The 21,882-nt window shown below is 43.3% G+C and overlaps 1 protein-coding gene across 1 annotated transcript in view; it reads right to left on the minus strand.

Annotated features, from left to right (window-relative positions):
• POLR3B (polymerase (RNA) III (DNA directed) polypeptide B) overlaps positions 1 to 21,882 on the minus strand; it is an 89,226-nt gene that overhangs the window by 48,996 nt on the left and 18,348 nt on the right. The window contains 6 exon segments of the mRNA XM_015427574.1: positions 1,377 to 1,539; positions 3,538 to 3,738; positions 5,451 to 5,612; positions 11,636 to 11,770; positions 12,486 to 12,602; positions 14,457 to 14,579. Of these exon segments, the coding sequence (XP_015283060.1) occupies positions 1,377 to 1,539; positions 3,538 to 3,738; positions 5,451 to 5,612; positions 11,636 to 11,770; positions 12,486 to 12,602; positions 14,457 to 14,579 (901 nt within the window).

Consider the following 21,882-nt stretch of genomic DNA (forward strand, 5'->3'; position numbering starts at 1 on the left):
TTTCCAACAACTTCAAAACCCACCACTTGATGGCCCTAGAATATCTTAGAAATGAAAACCTGCAACTTAAAGAGCCAATTGCAACGGGTTTGGGTTTCTAATATTATCATTGAAAGTTTAAAAAAAGAGCGTAGGGATGTTTTCTACCTCCAAGCAAGGGCTCTATTGCTGAGACTGGGTTCCAATTGTCAATATTATCAAGGTCTTATCTCTTAAATGCCTCCACCGCTACTGAGCTATTTTGAGGTCTTCAAGATGTCAAAATGAACTGAGGTCATGTGTAACCACAATGAAGAACGGTATCTACCTTACGATTTATCGGGGGTTTTTTACCAAAAAGGATACACAAGTGATTTTACAAGCCATATTACACTAAAATCTAAAACAGTTCACCCACAGCAACAGGTTTTTAAAAAACAGTTATGAGGCTTAAAAATACTGGTAGAAAAAAAACTTTATTCTTAAATAAAAAGCAACTGTCAGTGACCCTGCAGTGATCTTTCGCTTTTATTTTGATGTATTTTAGAAGAAGAAAAAGAAGAAGAGATTGGATTTATACCCCGCCCTTCACTCGGAGTCTCAGAGCGGCTTACAAACTCCTTCCCCTTCCCCTCCCCACAACAGACACCCTGTGAGGTGGGTGGGGCTGAGAGAACTCTGACACAAACTGCTCTTTCAGGAACAGCTGTGCCAGAGCTTGTGACTGACCCAAGGTCACATCAGCAGGTGCAAATGGAGGAGTGGGGAATCAAACCCGGTTCTCCCAGATTAGAGTCCGCACACTTAACCACTACACCAAACTGGCTCTCTACCAGTTTAGCTACCAAAATTTTAAATTATTTCATGTCTCAGCACCAGTGTCTGCATCTGTATTCTCACAGAATTCACAAATCTTTGTCAGAATTTTATGATGCTGTCTCTCATTAAAATATTTATCAATATGCAACTCTAAATACCCCCCCCCAAATACACCATTAAATAAAAACTGTTCCAACAATTATTAGAAGAGCATTATCAGCCTTTTTGGCTAGGCAACAGAAGCACATGAGGGCTGCATTTCTATTTTGTACCCTGTCCCCAGTGAAGATACCGCTTACTCATTGAGAGTTGGTGTACACATAACCAAATCAGATCCTTGATCACAGTTAAGAGGTCAGGCGTTGACAACACAGCCATGCTCACAGAATTGTGCCTTCTGTCCCTGCAGGGAATTTCTATCATCCCCTTTACCGTGGTTCACAGATATCTTGGCACTGATATTAAGAGCAGTTAAGGAGGCTAAACACATTCTGCACTCAACTAGGATGCCCAACTCTGTTTTGAGAACCCTTGTTGAACAGATTAAAAACCAGAAAATTTCGAGGAGGTTGCCCTACCATTAAGAAAAACAAGGAAGACATTGGGATATGAAAGTTCTTCCCCGCAGAGAAGATTTACATCTTCTACTCCCAGGTTACCAGCTAATTTAATAATAGGGCCATCTTCCATATCAGTAGTAATGTGAGTCATCAGAGCTAGGTTTTTAACCAAGCCGCAAGCCTGAAGAAAACAAAAAGAACATTTTAAAAAGCAGAATTCATAAAAATGTGCACTGATTTTACAGAGTTCCTAATATTTTGCAAAGAGAATACTGATGGAATAAAGTTGTATGATTTCTTCTGGCTTAGAAGAAATATCTCTCTCCTCTAATGCCAGATATATCGATAGACCATTGTGTTGCCCAATATACAGTGCATTATAAATAATAATGATAAAAACAGTCTGAAGTTGCAAAGGAATCAAAAAACAACCATGAACATCAGACCTCAAAGTATCAACAAACAACTTATCCATGCAATTTACAATGTCTATTTGAAGTGCATACAAATGTACAAAATCCAGTTTCAATAAATCATAAAGAAAATTCTATTCTTTTTATATGCAATGAATAATGTCTGTTTGTAATGTATACAATTAACAGATATCCAAAATACAATTTCAATAAATCATAAGAAAAATCCTATTCAACATCATTTCCAGATTATTTTCAATGTTTCAAATGGAATTCTTCCTCAGGAAATATCTAAGTGTAAAAAAAATCATTATTTTTTAATTAAAGTTTAATCATAAATAATAAATACCGGGACAACAAAAACGTCTGGAAGAAGAATTAGTACTGAATTTGTCATCTAGAATTATCAATGAAGAAGAGAGACACCTCCTGAATTCGGGGTTGGGTTTTGTAACCACCCCACAGTATCGACCATTTGAGAGAAGGATTGACATTTTTAAATTGATTTATATGTTAACATTTGAAAAGTTTTTTGGAACCAATGATAAACAATCAGAGAGAAATGTCTGACGCGTATATTTGAAGTGCATACAAAATGTATTTTGTACATTTGTATGCACTTCAAGTACACATTATTCATTGCATTTATAAGTTGTTCGACTGTTGATCCTTTGGGGTCTGATGTTCATGATATACTGTGGAGAGCCAGTTTGGTGTGGTGGTTAAGAGTGTGGACTCTAATCTGAGAGAACCAGGTTTGATTCCCCACTCCTCCACATGCAACTGCTGGGTGTGACCTTGGGTCAGTAATAACTTCTTTCAGAGCTGTTCTCTCAAGGGCAGTTCTCAAGAGAGCTCTCTCAACCCCACCTACCTCACAGAGTGTCTGTTGTGGGGAGGGAAAGGGATTCTAAGATGCTCTGAGACTCCTTCTGGTAGAGAATGGCAGGGTATAAATCCAACCTCCACCTCTTCTTCTCTTCAGACACCAAAACTTTCAACCTGAGCCACTGCCAATTATGGGCAATGATTCCCAGGTTTTGTCCAGGTGAAGGCAACCACTGAATAAATAGAATAGCGCCTGCAGTCTGCCCCTAGGTAAGTTTACTCTGAAGTAAGGCTTACTGGGATCAATGGGACAACTTTCGAGGAATGCATAGTGGGACTGTAGCCTCAGCTTCAGCCAATTAAAACTTCACCGCTTCAGTGAGATGTAAAACAACAATCCTAGGCACACCAACTTTGAAGTAACACACACTGAGCACATGGATGGGCTTGCTGGTGAACAAATATCCATGTTTTCCAGGATGGTAATCACCAACAGCTTTTTCTAGGTCATTCTCAAAAGGTATATTATGAAAACCAAAGGTCAAAAGAAATCACTTTGGAGGGAAGAAACGCAGTACAGGAAGAGCCATCATTTGAGGTAGCAACTGTTCCGGTACAATCAGAAGAGAATAAAAAGAACAAACCATATATACAAAATAGTGCACGGGGAAGAATTAAAGGAACATGTGACACTGCAAGAAATGCCATGAGGAAACCCAAGATTAGACACAGAAAAACTTAAGATATTAACACTGCATTGGTATCTAATTGGCCAGTTGCCAGAAATTTATTTATATATTTAAAATATTTATATCCTGCCTTTCCACAATGCCGAAGGTGGCTTACAGAACATAAACATACACATGTAAACATACAAACACCTAAAGTAAAATACATCAAGTTAAAACATTAAGGAAAGTTCAGCTTCTGTCCCTTACCTCTCCTTCGGGGGTGTCTGATGGACACAGCATGCCCCACTGGGATGGCTGCAGAGATCGAGGGCCACTCACTTTTCTTGTCTTCTCAAACTGAGAAGAGATTCTCGTCATCATTCCCAGTGCGGATATATACGACAAGCGGGACAAGACTTGAGTCACACCCTGCCGATCCATCTTGAATCTCTTCAATGACCAGTTCCCCTAAAGGCCAAGAATTACAAAATTTTGCAAAAACACAGTATAAGTAATTCTCCCTTATCTAATCCACAACTATTTTAAAAATGTAGATCCTTAAAAGCCTACTGATAGAACAGCTTTAAGCTTTTCAAGTGTCCTCAAGATTTTATGGCTGAAACATCAGACTAACTTCTATGAGAACAGCAGCTTAACACTCTGTCACTCTGTTGCTTTGATTTTATACTTTATCTCTTGTAGATGAAGGACTCACATAACAGCAGCTTCGTGCTTGACGTTTTTTACACAGGTAGAGGTACCCAAGGAAAGGGATACTAAAGCACTTTATCAATTGTGGAGAGAACAAATGAATATTAATATGAGGTATGGGGCTCTAACAGAGTTAAAGGTAAAAGGTAAACATTTCCCTTGCTTGAAAGCCAGTTGAATTAGACTCTAGTGCGCGATGCTCATCTCCGTTTCCAAGCCAAAGAGCCAGCGCTGTCCGAAGGCTTTTCCGTGGTCATGTGGCCAGCATTACTAGAAGCCGAGGCGCAAGGAACGCTGTTACCTTCCCACCTAAATCAAGTTAAGTCAGTGGGATTGGAAGGATGTAACTCTGCTTAGGACTTCACCATAAAATACCCGGCATTAGTAATTGGGAAGTAGTTGGGTCACCACTGCTGAGTATCTTAAATACACATGTGCCTGGTAACATAGCAATGGACAAGTTGCTTGCATATTTTGCACTCTGTTACTTGCACTGTACCCAAGTGCAAAACCTTTTTTTAAATTACTTGAGACAGCAGAAGGAGAATAGATGTTTCTATTCAAACTGAGAGACCCTGTACCCGGTATAAGATAAATTAAGATTTAATGACAAAGCAACAAAAACAACAAGTTGCAATCTTTGATTCAATATGCTGACAGCAGTCATGAAACAATACGCAACACAGGCTTTAAAACAGCCTCCCTCCCCCTGTACCAAACCCCATACGCTTTGAGGTTTTCCAGTGCACTACTGTATCATGTGTTAATAAGACTTTTGAATGAGACATATTCCATACGAGAGCAGGAAGAACTACCCCGCTGTCAAAGCAGGAACGAGCGGGGTGGAGGCATGCGGGGACAGCCTCTGGTACACCCCATCCGTTCACCACTGCTGTCCCCACCTCACCCACTTCCCCTTTGTTGCATGGCAGCTGAACAGTGCCGGGCTTCACCCACTGCTTGGCAACCTCCCCCCTTTAACAACTGACCTGTAGCTCAGCTGTTAACTGAAAGAAGTCTATAAAAGGCTGAATGGTGGGGGCAGAAAAATAGAGCTACCTCCCCGCACCACCCAAGATTAGCTACTTGTTCACAGCGTTTTATTTTCTTTTTTTGCTCCAGCTTAAAGGGGGAAGCCCTGGGAGCGACACACGTGCTCAGAATGAGTGTAGTGCCACGTGGAAGCAAAACAAAACAAAACACTGCTGCTAGGGAGGCAAGGTTGAACCAAAGCTCTGCATGGAAGGGGGTCAAAATCTCTACATTCCGTAATGCACTGGTGGCATTATATAAATAATAAAATTAATATCCTGAAACTAATTTGAAAGATGCACAATTTCAGTAGTTTGTCTTCAATGCCATTTCTTTCCTAGAGCTGAGTCCTATAGCCAGAGATATCTAGTAAGAGCCTCTGCAGTTGTACTTAGAAGAGACCGTATGCCTTCCAAACAATGAAAGGGGACACTCACAGTAGAGATGGCGTTCACCATACCATTGGTGATCTGATCTTGCCGCATGTGCTTAACTACATCAAACTGGGCTGCTCTTTGCTTGGGAATTACTTGGTCTGCAATCTTCTTCAACTCAGAGTTAAATTTTTTGAACAAGTCTTCAAAGAGGAGGGAAAGAAGCTACAAAAGAAAAACGGGATTTAGAGACACAGCATCAGAAGCCACACTGGAAATGCATCAAGGGCCATTCCTATATGTGGCCCATTCTAGAACAGAATGACATTGCCACTTCTGACCAACTGACCACCTTCCACCCCCCCCCAAAAATAACCCTCAGTATGGATACAAGAAGTCTGTTCTGTTCTTGAGAACTTCTGAAACTAAGTGGCCAAATTGGCCAGAGTCCATAGAATCAAAGAATCATAGAGTTGGAGGGGACCTCCAGTATCATCTAGTCCAACCCCCTGCACAATCCATTTAGATTCCAATCCTCGGCTCTTTTATGATGAACAAGAAATGCAAGTGGTCATTCATTCACCTTCAAATCAAGATTTCTGCACGTGTTTAGATGAAGCGGAAAGGTCACACTACGGTGTAAAAACTACCTTCACCTGGTTTCTTATTTTCAAAATTACTTTACATACACATAACCTATAACCGGTGCAGAGTCAGAGTGTATAATCGAAAGAGTGGACCACTCATGAAGAAGCTCCCCAAAGAATCACCAACGTGAATATCTGCTATTTAGGAAAAGGGGAAAGTGCCCGCTCCCTTCATTTTGATAGGTCTTCAGCTGTGCTCCCTATGTCCAATCCTGTCCTTCTCTCTTTTCCACTTAACGTTTGAAGGTCAGATTTGCTCACCAATTATCCTGTTCACACCACTCTTCTACTCGCAAACACATGGAATGGATTCACCCTTTTCCCAGGGAGAGGGGGGGGGGAGTGTATTCTTGAACTTGGCAATTCTTTCCCAAGTCTTGGATTTTACAGCAGTTCTGTCAGGAAGACTAAAAATACAGCAGCTACCAAATGCCAAAAATGCAAGTTCCCAGTATACAAAGCATTGTGAAGTGCTAAACAAACTAGGTATTCAACCAGGCCCTGTTAAGACATTCTGGAGTCTATTGCGTAATTTAATTCTTGCATGGAATAAGACCAATTTACAACTCTCTCCATTTTCTTAGAAGTATCAGAACTGCACTGCCTCGGTGGGCTGAAAGCCAGCCACCCATTCTACTGCCCAAATGAATATTTCTACAGTCTGTAACTTGCCGACCTTCCAACATCATGATATTCTTCTGGTCTGCACACAAAACACATGGCCACTGAAATATCCAGGATCTTTTATCTAATCAACATCATCTAGAAGATTTCATGAAATCATCCGGAATTATAAACGTAATAAAGTCAACTACAATGGCCGTTCTTATGGAGCTCTGACAGTCCATCTAGATTTCAGCTCCCAACTGTTTTAAGAGGAATAAGAAATACATGCGGACTAAAAGAGAACATCAGAACTTCTACATCAATGGCACACACCAATGACCAGTCTTTCTTCCAGGGTCTCCCCCTCCCTCAACTACCTTGCCATCAAAGGTCTACCTGAAGGAATTGCTGACAAAAATCTCTGAAATATTAGAATATAAACTGGATTGCCACACATAAAATTTTGACTAAACATACTGGCTTGTATTCAACCACACAGTTCCGAATTCTTAAGTGCATGTTTTTCTTCAGATGGGGCAGCAGTGACCAGTTCCTCCCTCACACTGCAGAGCCCCACTTTGCACCACCCTCCGGCTGTCGCTGAGGAAATGCTGATAATTAAAAACACAATTTCAGAGTGGCTCAGTGGGCTGCAATGTGCATGGGAAATGGGAAAGTACCACCCTGTAAGTAGATTTCATTGGATACAAGCCACCAGAGCAACAGACAACAAAAGCAAATTTTAGAGGAGTAGCCATTTTAGTCTTGCAGCACTTTTTACTAATTTATTGCAGTACAAACTCTCACAGATTATTTAGTCAGAAGCACAAAGTTATTATCAGTTGGCAGATTATACAAATGCCTACGTACAAAAGGATAGGGGGGTGCTGTGCATACAAAGGGAAGCTGGAAGTTAAGAATATAAGAATTTAAGAAAGGCACTGCTGGATCAGACCAGGGGACCATCTAGTCCACCATCCTGTCTCGCACAGTGGCCAACTAGTTCCCCTGGAGGGCCAACAACAGGGGAAAGAGGTGAAGGCCTTTTCCTGATGTTGTCTCCTGGCATTGGTTTACTACCCCTAAATGTGGTTCAGTAGTACAAGACAAAGTTGTGTTACATTACTACAGAGAATGCACTAAAACTGAAATACAGTCCAAAGAGCAAACCGATCATCAGAATGAATGTGATCCATTCTCAATCAGCAATAATCTGGCAAATATTAACAGTATTGAAAAGCATTTGAACGCATCTAAAGAGGGGAAACTTACTTTCTATAGTGGTGAGAGAGACATGAATGGCCACCCCCCCCCAACCCCCTGTTTTTAATGTTTATACAGCAGTGATGGGGGAATTGAGATTTGGATTGGGATTCTGGCATGGGGGGAGAAGGAGATTAATCCTTCTCCTTGCTCTTTCTGCAGTACAAGACACCCTCCCTTGTTGATACTGTTGCTCAAGTAGATATAGGATAGAGTTGCCAATGGGGTTTACTGCTTGGGCTAGTTTCTGGGGTTTTGTGCCATCTTTGAGTGGTCCATTGTTGCTGTTGATCAGTATCACCAGGAACAATGAAATTCTACAACTGAATTAGATGTTATATATAACAACCAGAATAAAACAGAGACATTTGGAATGCACGAACGGTCACTCAATCAATTTAAAAGTGAGCAGTGTAATGTTTCCAGATAAATAAGGTCTAGGAGACCACTTCCAAGGGGCCCTCAGACCAGATTGGCAACTTCTAGGCTAAACCTATGAAATCTATTGTTTCATCTACTGGCTCTCCTCTCCTCCATGTTGTCCTCATAATAATTCCATGAGGTAAATTGGGCTGAGAGGAAGTGACTGGCCTAAGGTCACCAAGTTAGTTGCCATGGTTGCTTGGAGATCTGAACTGAGAGCTTTGCTGCTAGCTCCCTACCACACTAACCACTACACCAGACTGATGGTGTCACACACTACTGGGAGGAGAAGGGAATAAAACAAGCCAAAGAACTCCATTCCATCACCAAACAGGACTTGTTCTAAGCACTGCATTGTGTCAAGTAAACATAATGTAACAAACTGGTCCTAAATCAATCTCTAAACCATATTACAGTGCAGAACTAACACAATCTCATGGATATAATCCCAGTTCACCCAGAGACTTCATGCTTTACATATTACAATTCTCAAAGGCGTGATTTTGATATTTCCCACAATTTCAAAGTATAGATGCCCATGAAAATATAATACATCACATATGAACTTGGTTTTCTACCAACTGCACATAGTGCAGATTTCACAAGTTCCCACAGCCCTTCATACTGCAGCCAGATTAAAAACTTACTTGTTCAGGACGTCTACAAATCTGTGATATCCAAATCTGAATATTTTGCTTCTAGCCAACACACTGGGATTCTAAACCATGTAACAGAATGTGGGGTCAAGAAAGAAAAGCCAAATTTTTAGAAGCACTTCAGTAAGTCCTAATAAACTGTAGTTACAGTGAAGACTTCCTGGTTCAGGAAGTCTTCAGTTTTTGCACTGTGTGCAAGAGGCTCATTCACTTCATGAACAACTTGTGGTTTGTTTGTTAGACTGAATGCAGCCATGGCGTGAAGCATATCTCCCTGTCTGCCTCAGTTCCCCATCCCTACAATAGCAAAAGGGCTGTTTGGAATGTCATAAAGTAATTCGGACATGTATCATCCCTGACTTCAGAAGAGCCACCAATATTCTTTCTGCCTGAAGTAATAAAAGTTCAGCTTTAAAGTACACAAACGTCTTCACATTTTCCACCCTGAAGCAGTCCATTCTCAAGTCGTACATCTACAGGTTCTCTCTCACAGCACAGCAAAGTTTCACAAAAACCTTTTCTTTAGGTCAAGAGTAAGTGATTAAAAAGAGAAAGGGATGGCACACCAGTGATAGTATTCATTGCATTTTATAGCTAACCCAAGGTCTTTAAGACAGGAACATGGAAGAGCAAATTAAATTTGAGGGGTGGGGGGGGGAAAGAACATAGGGGAGAGGAAATGACAGCTCATCAATTGATTTCCATTGAAAATCCTGAGGAAAAAAATTAATAAAGAAGTTAAGCTGCTGAAATACAGTTTCACCAATTAGCTTAATGTCAGAGAATTCTAATTAGGCGCCTTGAGATTGCCATTTAGTGTTTGAGGCTTTGGAGTGCCAAATTCTCCTTTTCACACAAACTGGTTGCAAAATTAAAGACATTAGGCAGCCTTAATTATATTATCAGAACAGCTGGGATTAGTCAATCTCTGAAGTCAAGGCGGTTTTCTTTTGTCACAGGGTAGAAATCCCTTCCTTTCCAGGGTGCCGGATTTTGGTACTATTCCATATCTCACCCATACAAAGCAAGCTGAATTAGAAAGGAAGAAAGGAAGACAGGAGGGGAGGGGGAACCCCAAACAAACCCCAAGGACAAAGACGAAGGAAATGCTCAGCAAATAATGAACACATTAAGGAAAGAGAAAAGGTAGGTGAAAAGATTAAGCCTGGAATCGGTAGGTTTCGCTAACACCTCTGCTGGCACCTGGCCTGCCAAGCCTCTAGTGGCAGAAAGACTAAGAGGAAGCTCTGTAAACCAGCTTGGCCAGGGGAAACAACTGTTATCTAAAGCAAAAGCACATTTCCTACTCCGTTGTCCCATGGGGTGTGAAATTAGCAGCTATTGTTTTCACACATTTTTACAGACACAATGCCTTTTATGTCTTCACATTGTGTCGACTGCTATGTTTTCCTCCTCATACAGAAACAGCCTTTTTTCATTCAAATTTTTAAGCAACAGGATTTTTAAACCCAGAAACACAACTGGTGTTAATATATATATCTCACGCAGGCTGTTAAAGACAGAAACTCTAGCCAACTGAAAACCCTAAGGGAACAGGCATAAAGTGGGATGTTTTATACATTTTACAAAATATAGTCAAGACACTTCGGAAACGGCGAGAGAAAAATCTCAGGAGGACAGTTTTGAGATATGTTTCAGATCCTAAACATTAAAATCCACTACAAAATAAACTATGATTTCACTCTCACAAAGCATTAGTATATTAGTGGACATATACTACAGTGGGGGGGGGTCTCCAATGTGGTGCCCGTGCGCGCCACGGCACCTGCCAACACCTTTCTTGGGCCCCACCAAGTGTTTTTAGAAAGTGGTTAGAACCGGGTGGAGTTCTTGCCCAGTAGAGCTTCTGATTTGCCATTCAGGATTTGATTGGCTATGCAGATTAGAATAATATGGTTTCATTGGCATCTTCCACCACAGTATTGGTTTTATTACCTCTCTTTCCCGGTGCATTTTTAATTACATCTCTTCTTTCCTGCACTTGGGCTTCCTGTGCGTGCTTGGCTCTGCCTCCTGCAACAGCCATTTTATGGATGTGCCCACCACCCCTGTGTCACAATTCCAAATGTGCCCACAGGCTCAGAAAGGTTGGGGACTCCTGTACTAGGGTATATGAAGTTCTATAGTTTTAGACTATCCCCCTAGTCTACAATATCTGCTGTGATAAATTTAAGGTTTGTCTGCAAAAACAGTTCACTGCATATCAGTGCCAACTTTAAGTGTTTGGGGGCCATTTCTCACATTATTAATTTTTTAAAGGTTTTTTAGGTTAACATGTCCTATGTGGGGATACCTGGCTATTGCCACAGCAGGGGGGGAAACTCATACACACTTTAACAGGGGGGGGGGTTTATTCTGCATCAGCAGACTATGCCACAAAATGCTTAGATCAGGGGTCATTTGGGGGGGGACGCGGGGGGATGCCATCCCCCCGGGTGAGGTGCGGGAGGGCGGGGCCTGGAGCTCCCTGCTGGTGCCCGCTGGAGGTCGCCGCCGGCTGTGGGGAGGACACACTTCCGGTGATGTCAGGGGGTGTGGCATATGCTAATGAGTCCCCCTAGCTCTTTTTCTACGAAATGACCCCTGGCTTAGATCATTAAGCGTGTGGATGGAAAACACTGGAGCAAATTACCTGTCCCGCCAACTCCAGTCGCTTGTTACCATAATAGTCTCGGTCATCTACTTTATTGTCACCTTGGGCTAGAATCACCCTGCGAACCATCACAGCTGTATAGATGCACTTGGATCGGAAATTGAATTCTTTCACCTGAAAGGAAGCAGATGGAAACCAGTAGACAACAGTGAGCCCTTTCCTCCAAGAAAAACATCCTGAGAGCTCAAACTACTGAATTTGACAGAATACCTAAATTTCATCCATAGAAAACTGGGAAGAGCATTAACTTTTCTCAAAACAGAAAATATAACAGCCAACAGAATGGGTTAGAGCAGCGCAATTATCTAGCATGCTTATTAATCTTTTTCTTAAAAAAAACCATCTCTCTTGGGAGGTAAATAAGATTGACGTTATTGAGGTGACACAATATTAGCCTGATCAGCTAGGCAAATTTATTTGCGCACAGAAGGGAGCGCTGAAGAACTCCATTTGTGAGAACGAGGTAAGCATAAAAGGAACTTGGAGAATTCCAAGTAAGCATGGGAAAATAAATGAATCCTGCAGTCCTGATTTCAGGGACCAGGGTGTCAACATGCTCCCTTTCACCTCTCTTCCATTACATAATTCCACTGCTTCCAGTAGGACTGGAGAATACAGGAACTCAATAAATCACATAAATCTCTTTTTGATTTGCAAAACAGCAAATCTTGAAGAATTCCTTGTCAAAAAAGACATTTTGCCCAGAACTATTTACCTCTTGCTTCAAGCAAGAGGAAAAAACAATGAGCAAGATAGGACAGCAACAAGGCATTAAGATTAAAACAAAAGAAAACATGGCCGTTGCTTCAGTACCCGTTATCATACATACAGGGACATGGGCAAGGATAGTTGTTGCCAGCAGCTCCCTTGCTTCTTCCATCTTGGTCTTCTTGGGTCCTCCCCACATTCTCTGCCTTCGTACCTTATTCCCCAAATACTTCAATGCCTGTAATGCAAATACCACATGTAAGTCAGTATAGGATATGTTTTGTTCTTGTGTAATAGCATTTCCCCCACTGTTTAACATATCATGTTTAATTTTTTTTTTGCTTTGTTTCAAATGTCTGTAACTGTACTTTGATTGCATTGCTTATTAGGTATCACATCCTATTGATTGCATTCATTTCAATAGAAGGGTGTACCTGTGCTTAGTGTGGCACTGAAAAAGTCTCAGGGCACCTGTGCAGTTTTGAATGCAACGGCCTAGAACTTAAGCAATGAAAATCATTCAGGGGCACTACATTATTTTAACTGGAGCCCTTTAAATGGATAGTAACAGCAAACAGGTTTCCTAGTTTGATTGAGCCATGCCCAAATGGTACCTCCACATTCTCCAACTTACATACTCCAATGACTATTCTAATATGTCAATGAAAAAGTATTGAGCATGCCCATTATTTTTCTTAACCATGTAAATCAAGATGGCATTGTCCTTTTTTTTGGCACAGGACAATACTGAGTGAGCTCATCTTCAGTTTATCAACCATGATAAGAACATAAGAACATAAGAGCATAAGAGACGCCAATGCTGGATCAGGCCAAAGGCCCATCCAGTCCAACACTCTGTGTCACACAGTGGCCAGAAATACCAGTGCCATCAGGAGGTCCAGCAGTGGGGCCAGGACATTAGAAGCCCTCCCACTGTTGACCCCCCCAAGCACCAAGAAGACAGAGCATCACTTGCCCCAGAGCCCCTATCTATACCTATCTATGCCCCAGAGCCCCTAAACAGACCTTCAAGTCTGTTTCAGCACTAATATGACCCACTAAGAGTGGGTACATTTGGTGTGCCTCACATCAGCTATTGAGCAAAGAGCCAAAGACTTATAAGCCAAGTTCAGAATTGATTTTTGGCCAACTTACAACTGGAAGTCTGGTGGCTACTAATGTAATTAACCTGTCTGGAGTTCAACAAAGGATTTTAAAAAACACCAATAAATGGAGAAGGGGACTCCTCAAGTCTGTGCCAGTTACACTCATCAGAAGTCCTGCTATACCATTTCATACCATTTTCATCTTGCCCAGTTTGCTTATACATCCCACTTTTAGCCAAGTTAACGCAACTTCCCTATTTGCATAATGAAAGCCCACAGTAAGACTACAAGAAGAGCCCTGCTGCATCAGATTAAAGTCCTATCTACTCCAATGTCCTGTTTTCACACTGATCAACTGGATGCCTCTCAGAAACACCCAAGCAGGTTAAGAGGGCAAACTACATACCACAGCTATTGCCTCCTGCCAACTTGAATTCATGGCATACTGCTTCTGAATGTGGGAGGTCTCTTTGAGCCACTGTGGCTAATAGCCATTGGTAGAATGAATGAATACCTCCAATTTCCTGTTAAACCTATCTAAGCCAGAGGCCAATACCACATATCGCATGGCAACAAATTCCATAAAAGATGCCTTGAGCACTTTTTTTTTTGTCTGCCTATGAAACATTTCACTGGGTGAGGCACTAGGGTGTTGTAGCAGGGGGGAAGGAAGGAAAAGTTATCTGTCCACTTTCCCCATACCATGCATAATTGTAGGAACTTGAATCACTGAGGGTGTGAGCTCTTTCCAAAGTCAGCTGGTGCCTACACGTTTCAAAAAATGATCCCAATGGTTGGCTGAGACTGACTTTTCTACTGTGACATCAATAATAAGCATGGGAGTTTGACGGGCAGTATTGAGAAAGGACTCCCCCCTCCTGACAACACATCTTTTGCGTTACCCAATTAATTCACAAAAGGCACATATAAAAAAACCCTGCCATCTTTAGAAAGCACCACTGACGAATGTTTGAAAGGGCACACACCTGCATCTGTGTGAAAATCTGAGCTTTCTGGCACTCCTCCAAGCTGGGGGCAAATGCAGCCATCACGTGCTCCTCCGTACCGATCATCTGCACAATCTCTTGGTCACTCTCAACACCCATGGCCTAGAAGGAGGGTGGAGGGGGGGGGGAAATAAAAGGTAGAAAACAGGAGAAAGAACGTCAGCTTTGTGTTAACTCACTGACATTTGCTTATGCTAATTTGGCATTGTATATATATCTCGCAAAAGCGAGTTCTCTCAGAAACACAGCCATCTGGCACTGGCACCAGCGCACTCGGAAACCACGGGATGGAAATCTTGATAAACAGCAGCAGAGAAGACAAACTACAGCAGAGCAAGCTTTTGCTAGAATCGCTGTCAATGGCTCATCTGCAGAGGAAACATCATCTTGTTTCTTTACAGAAAGTAATAACCAGCCATTTGGACCTGGCAAATGGAAGCCTGGTGAAGTGCCACAGGAAAGTAACGGTGCCTTTTCTAGGGCTCAACCATTAAAAAAGTGACATTTCAGGCAACATGGAGTTTGCTTTGAAAGAGCAGCACTCCCTGGGGGGGGGGGGGGGGGGTTTTTTGTTGCTTTTTGCTGAGTAACTCTGGGCAGAACATTTGCCAGAAGGGGGGACAGATCCTGCTAAACTCCCTTGAGGAGATTGTACATTGATGCTGCCATCATCTGCACTGTTCCTGTTAGATTTTTTGATGTTAGGTAGTTCTTTATGAATATTTTATTGTATTTTAGTGTATTGACTGTTTTATTGCTTTTAATGTTGTTCGCCGCCTTCAGCCGGTTCCTGGCAAGGCGGGATATAAATTGAAAATAATAAATAATAAATAGACTTTCTCAGCACAGCTGCTGCAGCCAGCACTATCCGACACCTTCCGCAAAAGGTATATGGGTGTATGGTTGCTACATGCTGATGCAGCTGGGGCATTATTTTTTTTGGTACCCTTTGGATTGCCTCCCCCATCAACCTTTCTTGCAGGGGCAAACTGTTTGATGAATGGCCTCTCCACATTTCAGCTCAGTTCTTGTCCCTTCTGCCTGCACACCCACGAGTGAGAAGGTTACAGAAGGTTCATTCTCCAGTTATACAGCTTTCTAGTGTTCTACCTACCTTCAGGGAGCATGTTCTGTGTCAACGTATCTGCTGGGAGATCACCTCAATTGTGCCACAGAGGATTCTGGGGACTGTTCCAAGAGGCACATTCAGGTCAAGCAGGATTATTTTCTTTTCTTTTTTGGATGAGTATTTTTTGTGTGTGTGTGTGTGTGTGTGCTTGCATGCCTGGAAGTCATGGTGACTTCTGGCAACCCCTAATGGGGCCAGGATGTTTCAGAGAATTGGCTTCCTATTGTCTGCCTCTGTGTCCCGAGCCCTGGTTCTCCTTGGCGGTCTCCCTTCCAAGTACTTGCCAGGGTTGGCTCTGCTTAGCTTCCGAGATTGGACTTGCCTGGGCTATCCAGGTCAGGGCCAGGTCAAGCAGGGTTTTGTTGTTCTTCAGCACCCTCTTGTGCGGACCAAATGTGTACCCTATAACTCACTTAGCACTACCCTGAAGTTGCTCATTGCCAAGAGACTGCCCACCATCTCCATGCTTTCTTTCAAGGAAGTTTGCCTGCTGTCGCTTATCTTCTCAGCAAGAAACTCCTGGGAAGCTTCCAAGGAAGCCCAGCCTCTCCTGGAACACAGCCTGAAAACCACAGCTCATCTGCCCCCCACCCCCACCCCGCATACTGCCATTGAAAAGAAGAGGCACGAAACAGGCTTTCCATACAGAATCCTGACTTGAAAGCCAGTTGGACTGGGGGTTTTTTCACTGAATACTTCATACATTGTAAAAGCGGTTTAATAAAGTGAGAAAGAGCTTAACAGGTTTTTTTGGGGGGGATCTCTCCAATCTCTCCATGAATAAAGCGTTTCAAGGTGGCATCCGGCAACGCAGCCTTTTGTAAATTCCAGATAGTGCTAAAGCTTCTCCTTTCAGACATTTGCCTGGAGCTCTGCCATATCAAGGAACAGGGAATAATCTCACTAAAACCTCCTTCTGGCAGAGCAATAATATGCTTCTCAGAAGTTGGGAGGGTGAAAAGTTATGCTTGCATTCATATTGCTCTTAAGCCATGCATAACAGAAAAAGACTCTGCCAAATAACGCCTCGGGTACACTGTGTACTCTGGTGCTCATTCGGCATGGACAATGCATCCCCAAATTACATTACCAAATAAAACCGCATGAAATGTCTTGCTAAATGTCTTCAATGGAGTCTTTTGTCCTAACGTCATCCGTGGTAAGGAATGATGTTTAGGACATTACATGAGTGGTACAAAATGGTGCTCTGCAGGGGCTATCTCCCCAGGCCCTGGGACTACTTCAGGCACGCCCCTGTGCTGTCTTCAGCAGTGTGCTCAACAATCAATATTTAAAAGGAGACCGCCGGCCCCTTCTTCTTAGCCTAGGGGCTTCCAGCCTTTTTGAGCCTGTGGGCACTTCTGGAACTGCGAGAACCGTTAGTGGGTGCCACCACAAAATGGCTGCCATGAGATCTGAGGCCAGTCACAAAATGTTGGGAGGTTTCAAGTGGAATGTTATCCTATGACGGAGGCAGCTGTTTCTCAGTAGGTGCTGCCTACAGACACCATGTTGTTGCCTCCTGAGCACCAGACAGAGGATGGCACCATATTAGGGATCTTTGCCCTAGCCATCATCGCTGTTCGTTTACAACTCTTGGTCAATGCAAGGCTCTGTCCTTTCTTGTCAACTTCCCAGAAGATAGATACACTTGGAGCATGACCCCGGGGCTGACACCCAGCCTAGACTCAACCAGGCCCCTGCTGGCCTTGGTTGGATTTGACCTGACACCTGGACAAGCAATCCTGATGAGCAGGCCTGTGGGGAAAGGAGGCAGGAGAAGGCCTTGCTGGGATGGCTGATGGAGAAGGAGCTGCGTCGGGAAGGAACAGCTGCTGCCAAGGGTGTGAGCTGGCCCCAGACCATTCTGATGAGGCTAGAGATGCCATCAGCTGGCAACACCTGGGTAGCCACAGTGAAGGCCGAAGATAGGCCCCAACAGCCTGAGTTCACCAGGGAAGACAGCCCCTCACCCAGGGCAGATGATGGCAGACTGCAGATCCAGTGGCGACAGCAGCCAAGCCAAGAGGCCAAGGGAGGGGCCAGGCCCAGACAGGCTGAGGGCAGGAACAGGATCAAGCCTTCAGTTAGGCCGGGAGGGGAGAAGGGAGTGAAGAGGTGGCATCAGAAGACAGGCAGGAAAGAGAGGCAGGGCTACCCCTCCCACCACAATTGTTCCTTGTGTCGGATTGGCCCTGTCAGCAGAGGCTTGCAGGGCTGGACCAGGATTGGGTTCAGGATCAAGGGGGGGCTGGACTGGCATCCTTCAGCAGAGAAACTCCTACGACAGGCTGGGGAGAAAGGAGAAGAGCAGGGCTTCCTGCATGAGAGAAGACCAGTGAAGAAAGGGGGCAAGGGTGCTGTGAGCTCCTCTCCTTCCCCAATTCTGACGCCTGGAGGATCTTTCCTCAGAACAGACCAACATGGCTGAAGACCATGAGGAAGGAGACTCACAGCATGCAGCCTCAGGCAGTATATGCCTCCAGTATGCACATGCATGATCTGCTCTGATAGCTACTCTCCAAGGGCTCAGGCAGAGGTCCTTCATATCATCTACTGCCTAATCCTTCTAACTGGAGATAACAGGACTTAACCTGGGACCCTCTGCATGCCAATATAGAAACTCTATCACTAAGCTATGGTGTTGGAATTTTGCAAATGTCAAGGAAGAGTTAACTCTTTTGTTTATGCATGGTAATTTTAGCTAGTTAGCTTAGAACCAACTTAGGTGTTAGGCACATATTTCTCACCAGATAAAGGGAGGTACCATTCCTAATGAGATAAGTTTGGGAGCTACTATTGGCTGATCAATGTATTGAGGATGCTACATGTTGTTTGTCACATACACAAAGGGTAGGGGCTTTGGAGGTATTTTATTTATTTATTTATTTATTTATTTATTTATTTATTTGGATTTCTATCCCGCCCTCCCCGAAGGCTCAGGGCGGCTAACAGGGCACAATGCCAGATAATAACAATAAGAAAATATAAAATGTTAGATTACAAATCGACAATTAAGAAACAATAAAATAGACATCATAAAAACATTTTCGGTGCTCCCCTATTCAATTCCGCTGGTGGACCTCCTGATGGCCCCTGGGTTTTAGCCACTGTGGCATAGAGCGTTGGAGTGGAAGGCCTGATCCAGCCTGGCTTCTCTGATGTGCTTGGGGGGGGGGGGCAACAGTGGAAGGGCTTCTGGTGTCCTGGCCCCACTGCTGGACCTCCTGATGGCCCCTGGTATTTTGGGCCACTGTGTGACACAGAGTGTTGGACTGGATGGGCCATTGGCCTGATCCAACATTGGCTTCTCTTATGTTCTTATGTTCTTATGTTCTTAATTCCAGATGTTAAGATTTTAAACCAAGATGGTGTTCTCAATGGCATAGCTAGACAATCGCAGCAGTGCATATCCCACTGCCCTGCCGTCCCCTAAAAACGTCCCGTTCCCTCCAATAGTGCCCGCACCAGCGGTAGCAATATGCGAAAATCATAGGGCGTTGGTGAAACAGTGAAGGTAAACCTTTTCTCCCATTGTTCTCACACAAATTTCAGCAAACAAACTAGCAAGACGTAGAACTAGAAAGTTAGTCAGAATTTTGTTGTTTTAATTCTGTGTAACCCTTCCGTCTATTTTTCTAGTAAACGTTTCTTAAAGCTGATTATGCATGTGTGCTGCATTGCTTATTGACTCTGCTAAAAGTACCCAACACACAGCCCTTCCCCATCACATGTGAAACAGTTATTTGTTTATTTTAAAAAATGTTACAACTCCTCTCCGGGAACCTGCCTAAGGTGGTTTACAAAATAAGAATAGTAAAAACAAAACATTAAAATTTATTAATTAAAACCCAGCATAAAAACATAGACTGCAAGACTATCACCAACACTTACACATTTCACTACATGTAAACACTCTGGGGAAGGCCAACAAATTGCTCATTTCAGCGACATGTAGATGCAGAAGAATACTCATGGATTACCACTGTAAATATGACAATGTATATAATGTGTGTGCATAACGCATCATATGAGGTAGCTCTATTTAAACTTATGTCCTGTTTTTCTACTGTGTAGCACTCAAAGCAGCTTACATCCAATAAGGAGGAGAGTTGATGGCAGGCATATATGAGTCGAGTGCCAAACGGGAAGCTGGACACCAGAACAATGGCTTTGAAAGAGAAGCTAATACAGATGATTTGCCAAATGGATCAGTGACAGACTTGGCAATAAAAAGCACAGAGCTCCTGCCTAGAAAAAGTGTGCTGCATCACTCTTTATGTCTAACTATATCTAACTAGAAGCCTTCCTCGCAGAAGTCATAGACATTTTCAGCGAGCCATGAAGAAACCAATGCCCAGCAAACACTCACATATGGATTATCAGGTGCCTAGATGTCTCTGGTGTACCTGAAAAGTTATGGCACTCCCAATTTCATGCTCATTAATTTCTAAAGCATATGTACAGGAGAACAAACCCCACAGAGGGAAATGCAGCCCTCCTGCAGCTTTACACACTCAGGCACTGAGCCCAGGTTTAAAGATCTGGGAGCAAATGATGCCTGGATTGTGTTTTATGCTGTCAAAATTCTGGAAGCAGCTCCAGAGGTTTCTCTGTGCAAACAACACTCATATAATAAGTGGATTTTCCCAGAAGTTGCCCACTGTACATTAAACAGCTGACTGTCCCCCAATAGAGGAGAGCTTTTAGGCTAGCAAGGTTGAATTCTATACCACCACAAGTAATGAACGATTGTTATAAGAAAGTGCCCTATTTGGAGAGGCCGTGCTTATGTGCTACTGGGAAAACTGATACACTGGATCATTGTTTACCAGAATGTCCCTTTTTCTCAAAGATGAGAGATTTATGGATTATTCCATCCCTGGGTGGGATAGTAGGTCATCAGTGTCTCACATGGGAAACATGTGGCTGGGGTGGATTTGGCGGTTTACTTTGGTTGTGGCAAAAAAAAAATTCATATAAGTGAGCAGAAAATGACTTTAAGATGATAGTTTGCCTTAATTTGTGTGGATTCTAATGTGGCACTACTCAAAACCTACTTGTTACATGAGTAGTATCATGTAAATAACATTAAGTAATACGTTCATTTGATTTCCAGCTCAAACTCATAGCAAGGACTTTAGGGATGGACAAGTCTCCAAGAATACATGTATCTTGGTAAAATAAGAGAAGCAATGGCCCGAGAGCCGAACTGGTGCTCTTCCCTTTCCTCATCAGCAAAAATCAAGAAAATGTCTGTCTTGAACCTGCTGGGTTTACACAGCTAACTGCCCTGATTTTGCAGTGCAGACCATTTATTTTGGGTCTGCAAACTGTTCTGCACTTTCAGAGTATGTACAGAAAAAGGAAAGTAACAGAGAAATCCCTTGGAAATACACTTAAAGTAATGCATTCCTTAATCAGGATGGCTGGAATCGATTAGGTTCAATGCAGATGCATCAGCGTATAATGTGCCCACAAGTCAATAATGATAATGACAACAGTGACAATGACAATGACAATTCTGCAGTTTGACTTGCAAGGGAGAATGGAATCCCCCCCAAAAAACAACAACAACCATGAACGCGCATTATGTCTCCTGGGACATGTGCATGTAAGGCCTCAGGCAATAACTATTCTGAGACGGTGCATCAACATTCTTGAATCCTGACTTCCGGTTGACGGAACAGTGATGGCGGACTCTCTCCTCACAACGGAGGAGGGCAAATCGCACACCGGAGGCCTGGAGGGGTGCCGCCTCAAGTGACACCCCCGCAGACCCTTTGCGATAGGCTCCAGGCCAGGGGGCTTTTGAGGGGTAGCCTCTTCGATGGTGTAATGCCGGAGAATTGAGGCTCCCCTCCGCCCCGAAGGACCAGTCGCTGAGTGGCCCTTAGGCACAAGCTGGACTGACCAGGACAAGCGCCGGAGATCAGGCGGAATGGCGTAAAATTGAGCGCGGTCATATAAATTGGCCGACAATGGACGTGAGTTCAGAATAAAACGAAGTAGCTTGAAAAGTGATTCCCCCCCCCCCGCGATCGAAAACAGAGATTGCAAAGAGGGACACCTCTTTTGCGAGAGCGGTAAACGGACATGAAGGGGGTGAGGGGAGGAAGTAAACTGAAAATGTTTTGAGAGACTTATCTGAATCGCGAAGTCGTTTGACGAGTTTTCCAAGTTTTGAGGGAGCGGTAGAAACTGTAAACAAAACGGGAAAGATGGAGGCCCAGCAGAGAAAGTTTAAGACGAAGCTGGGTGGGCAGAGCCCGAGGC

Source organism: Gekko japonicus, unplaced genomic scaffold (assembly GCF_001447785.1).
Source record: "Gekko japonicus isolate JY-2015 unplaced genomic scaffold, Gekko_japonicus_V1.1 scaffold28, whole genome shotgun sequence".
NCBI lineage: Eukaryota > Metazoa > Chordata > Lepidosauria > Squamata > Gekkonidae > Gekko > Gekko japonicus.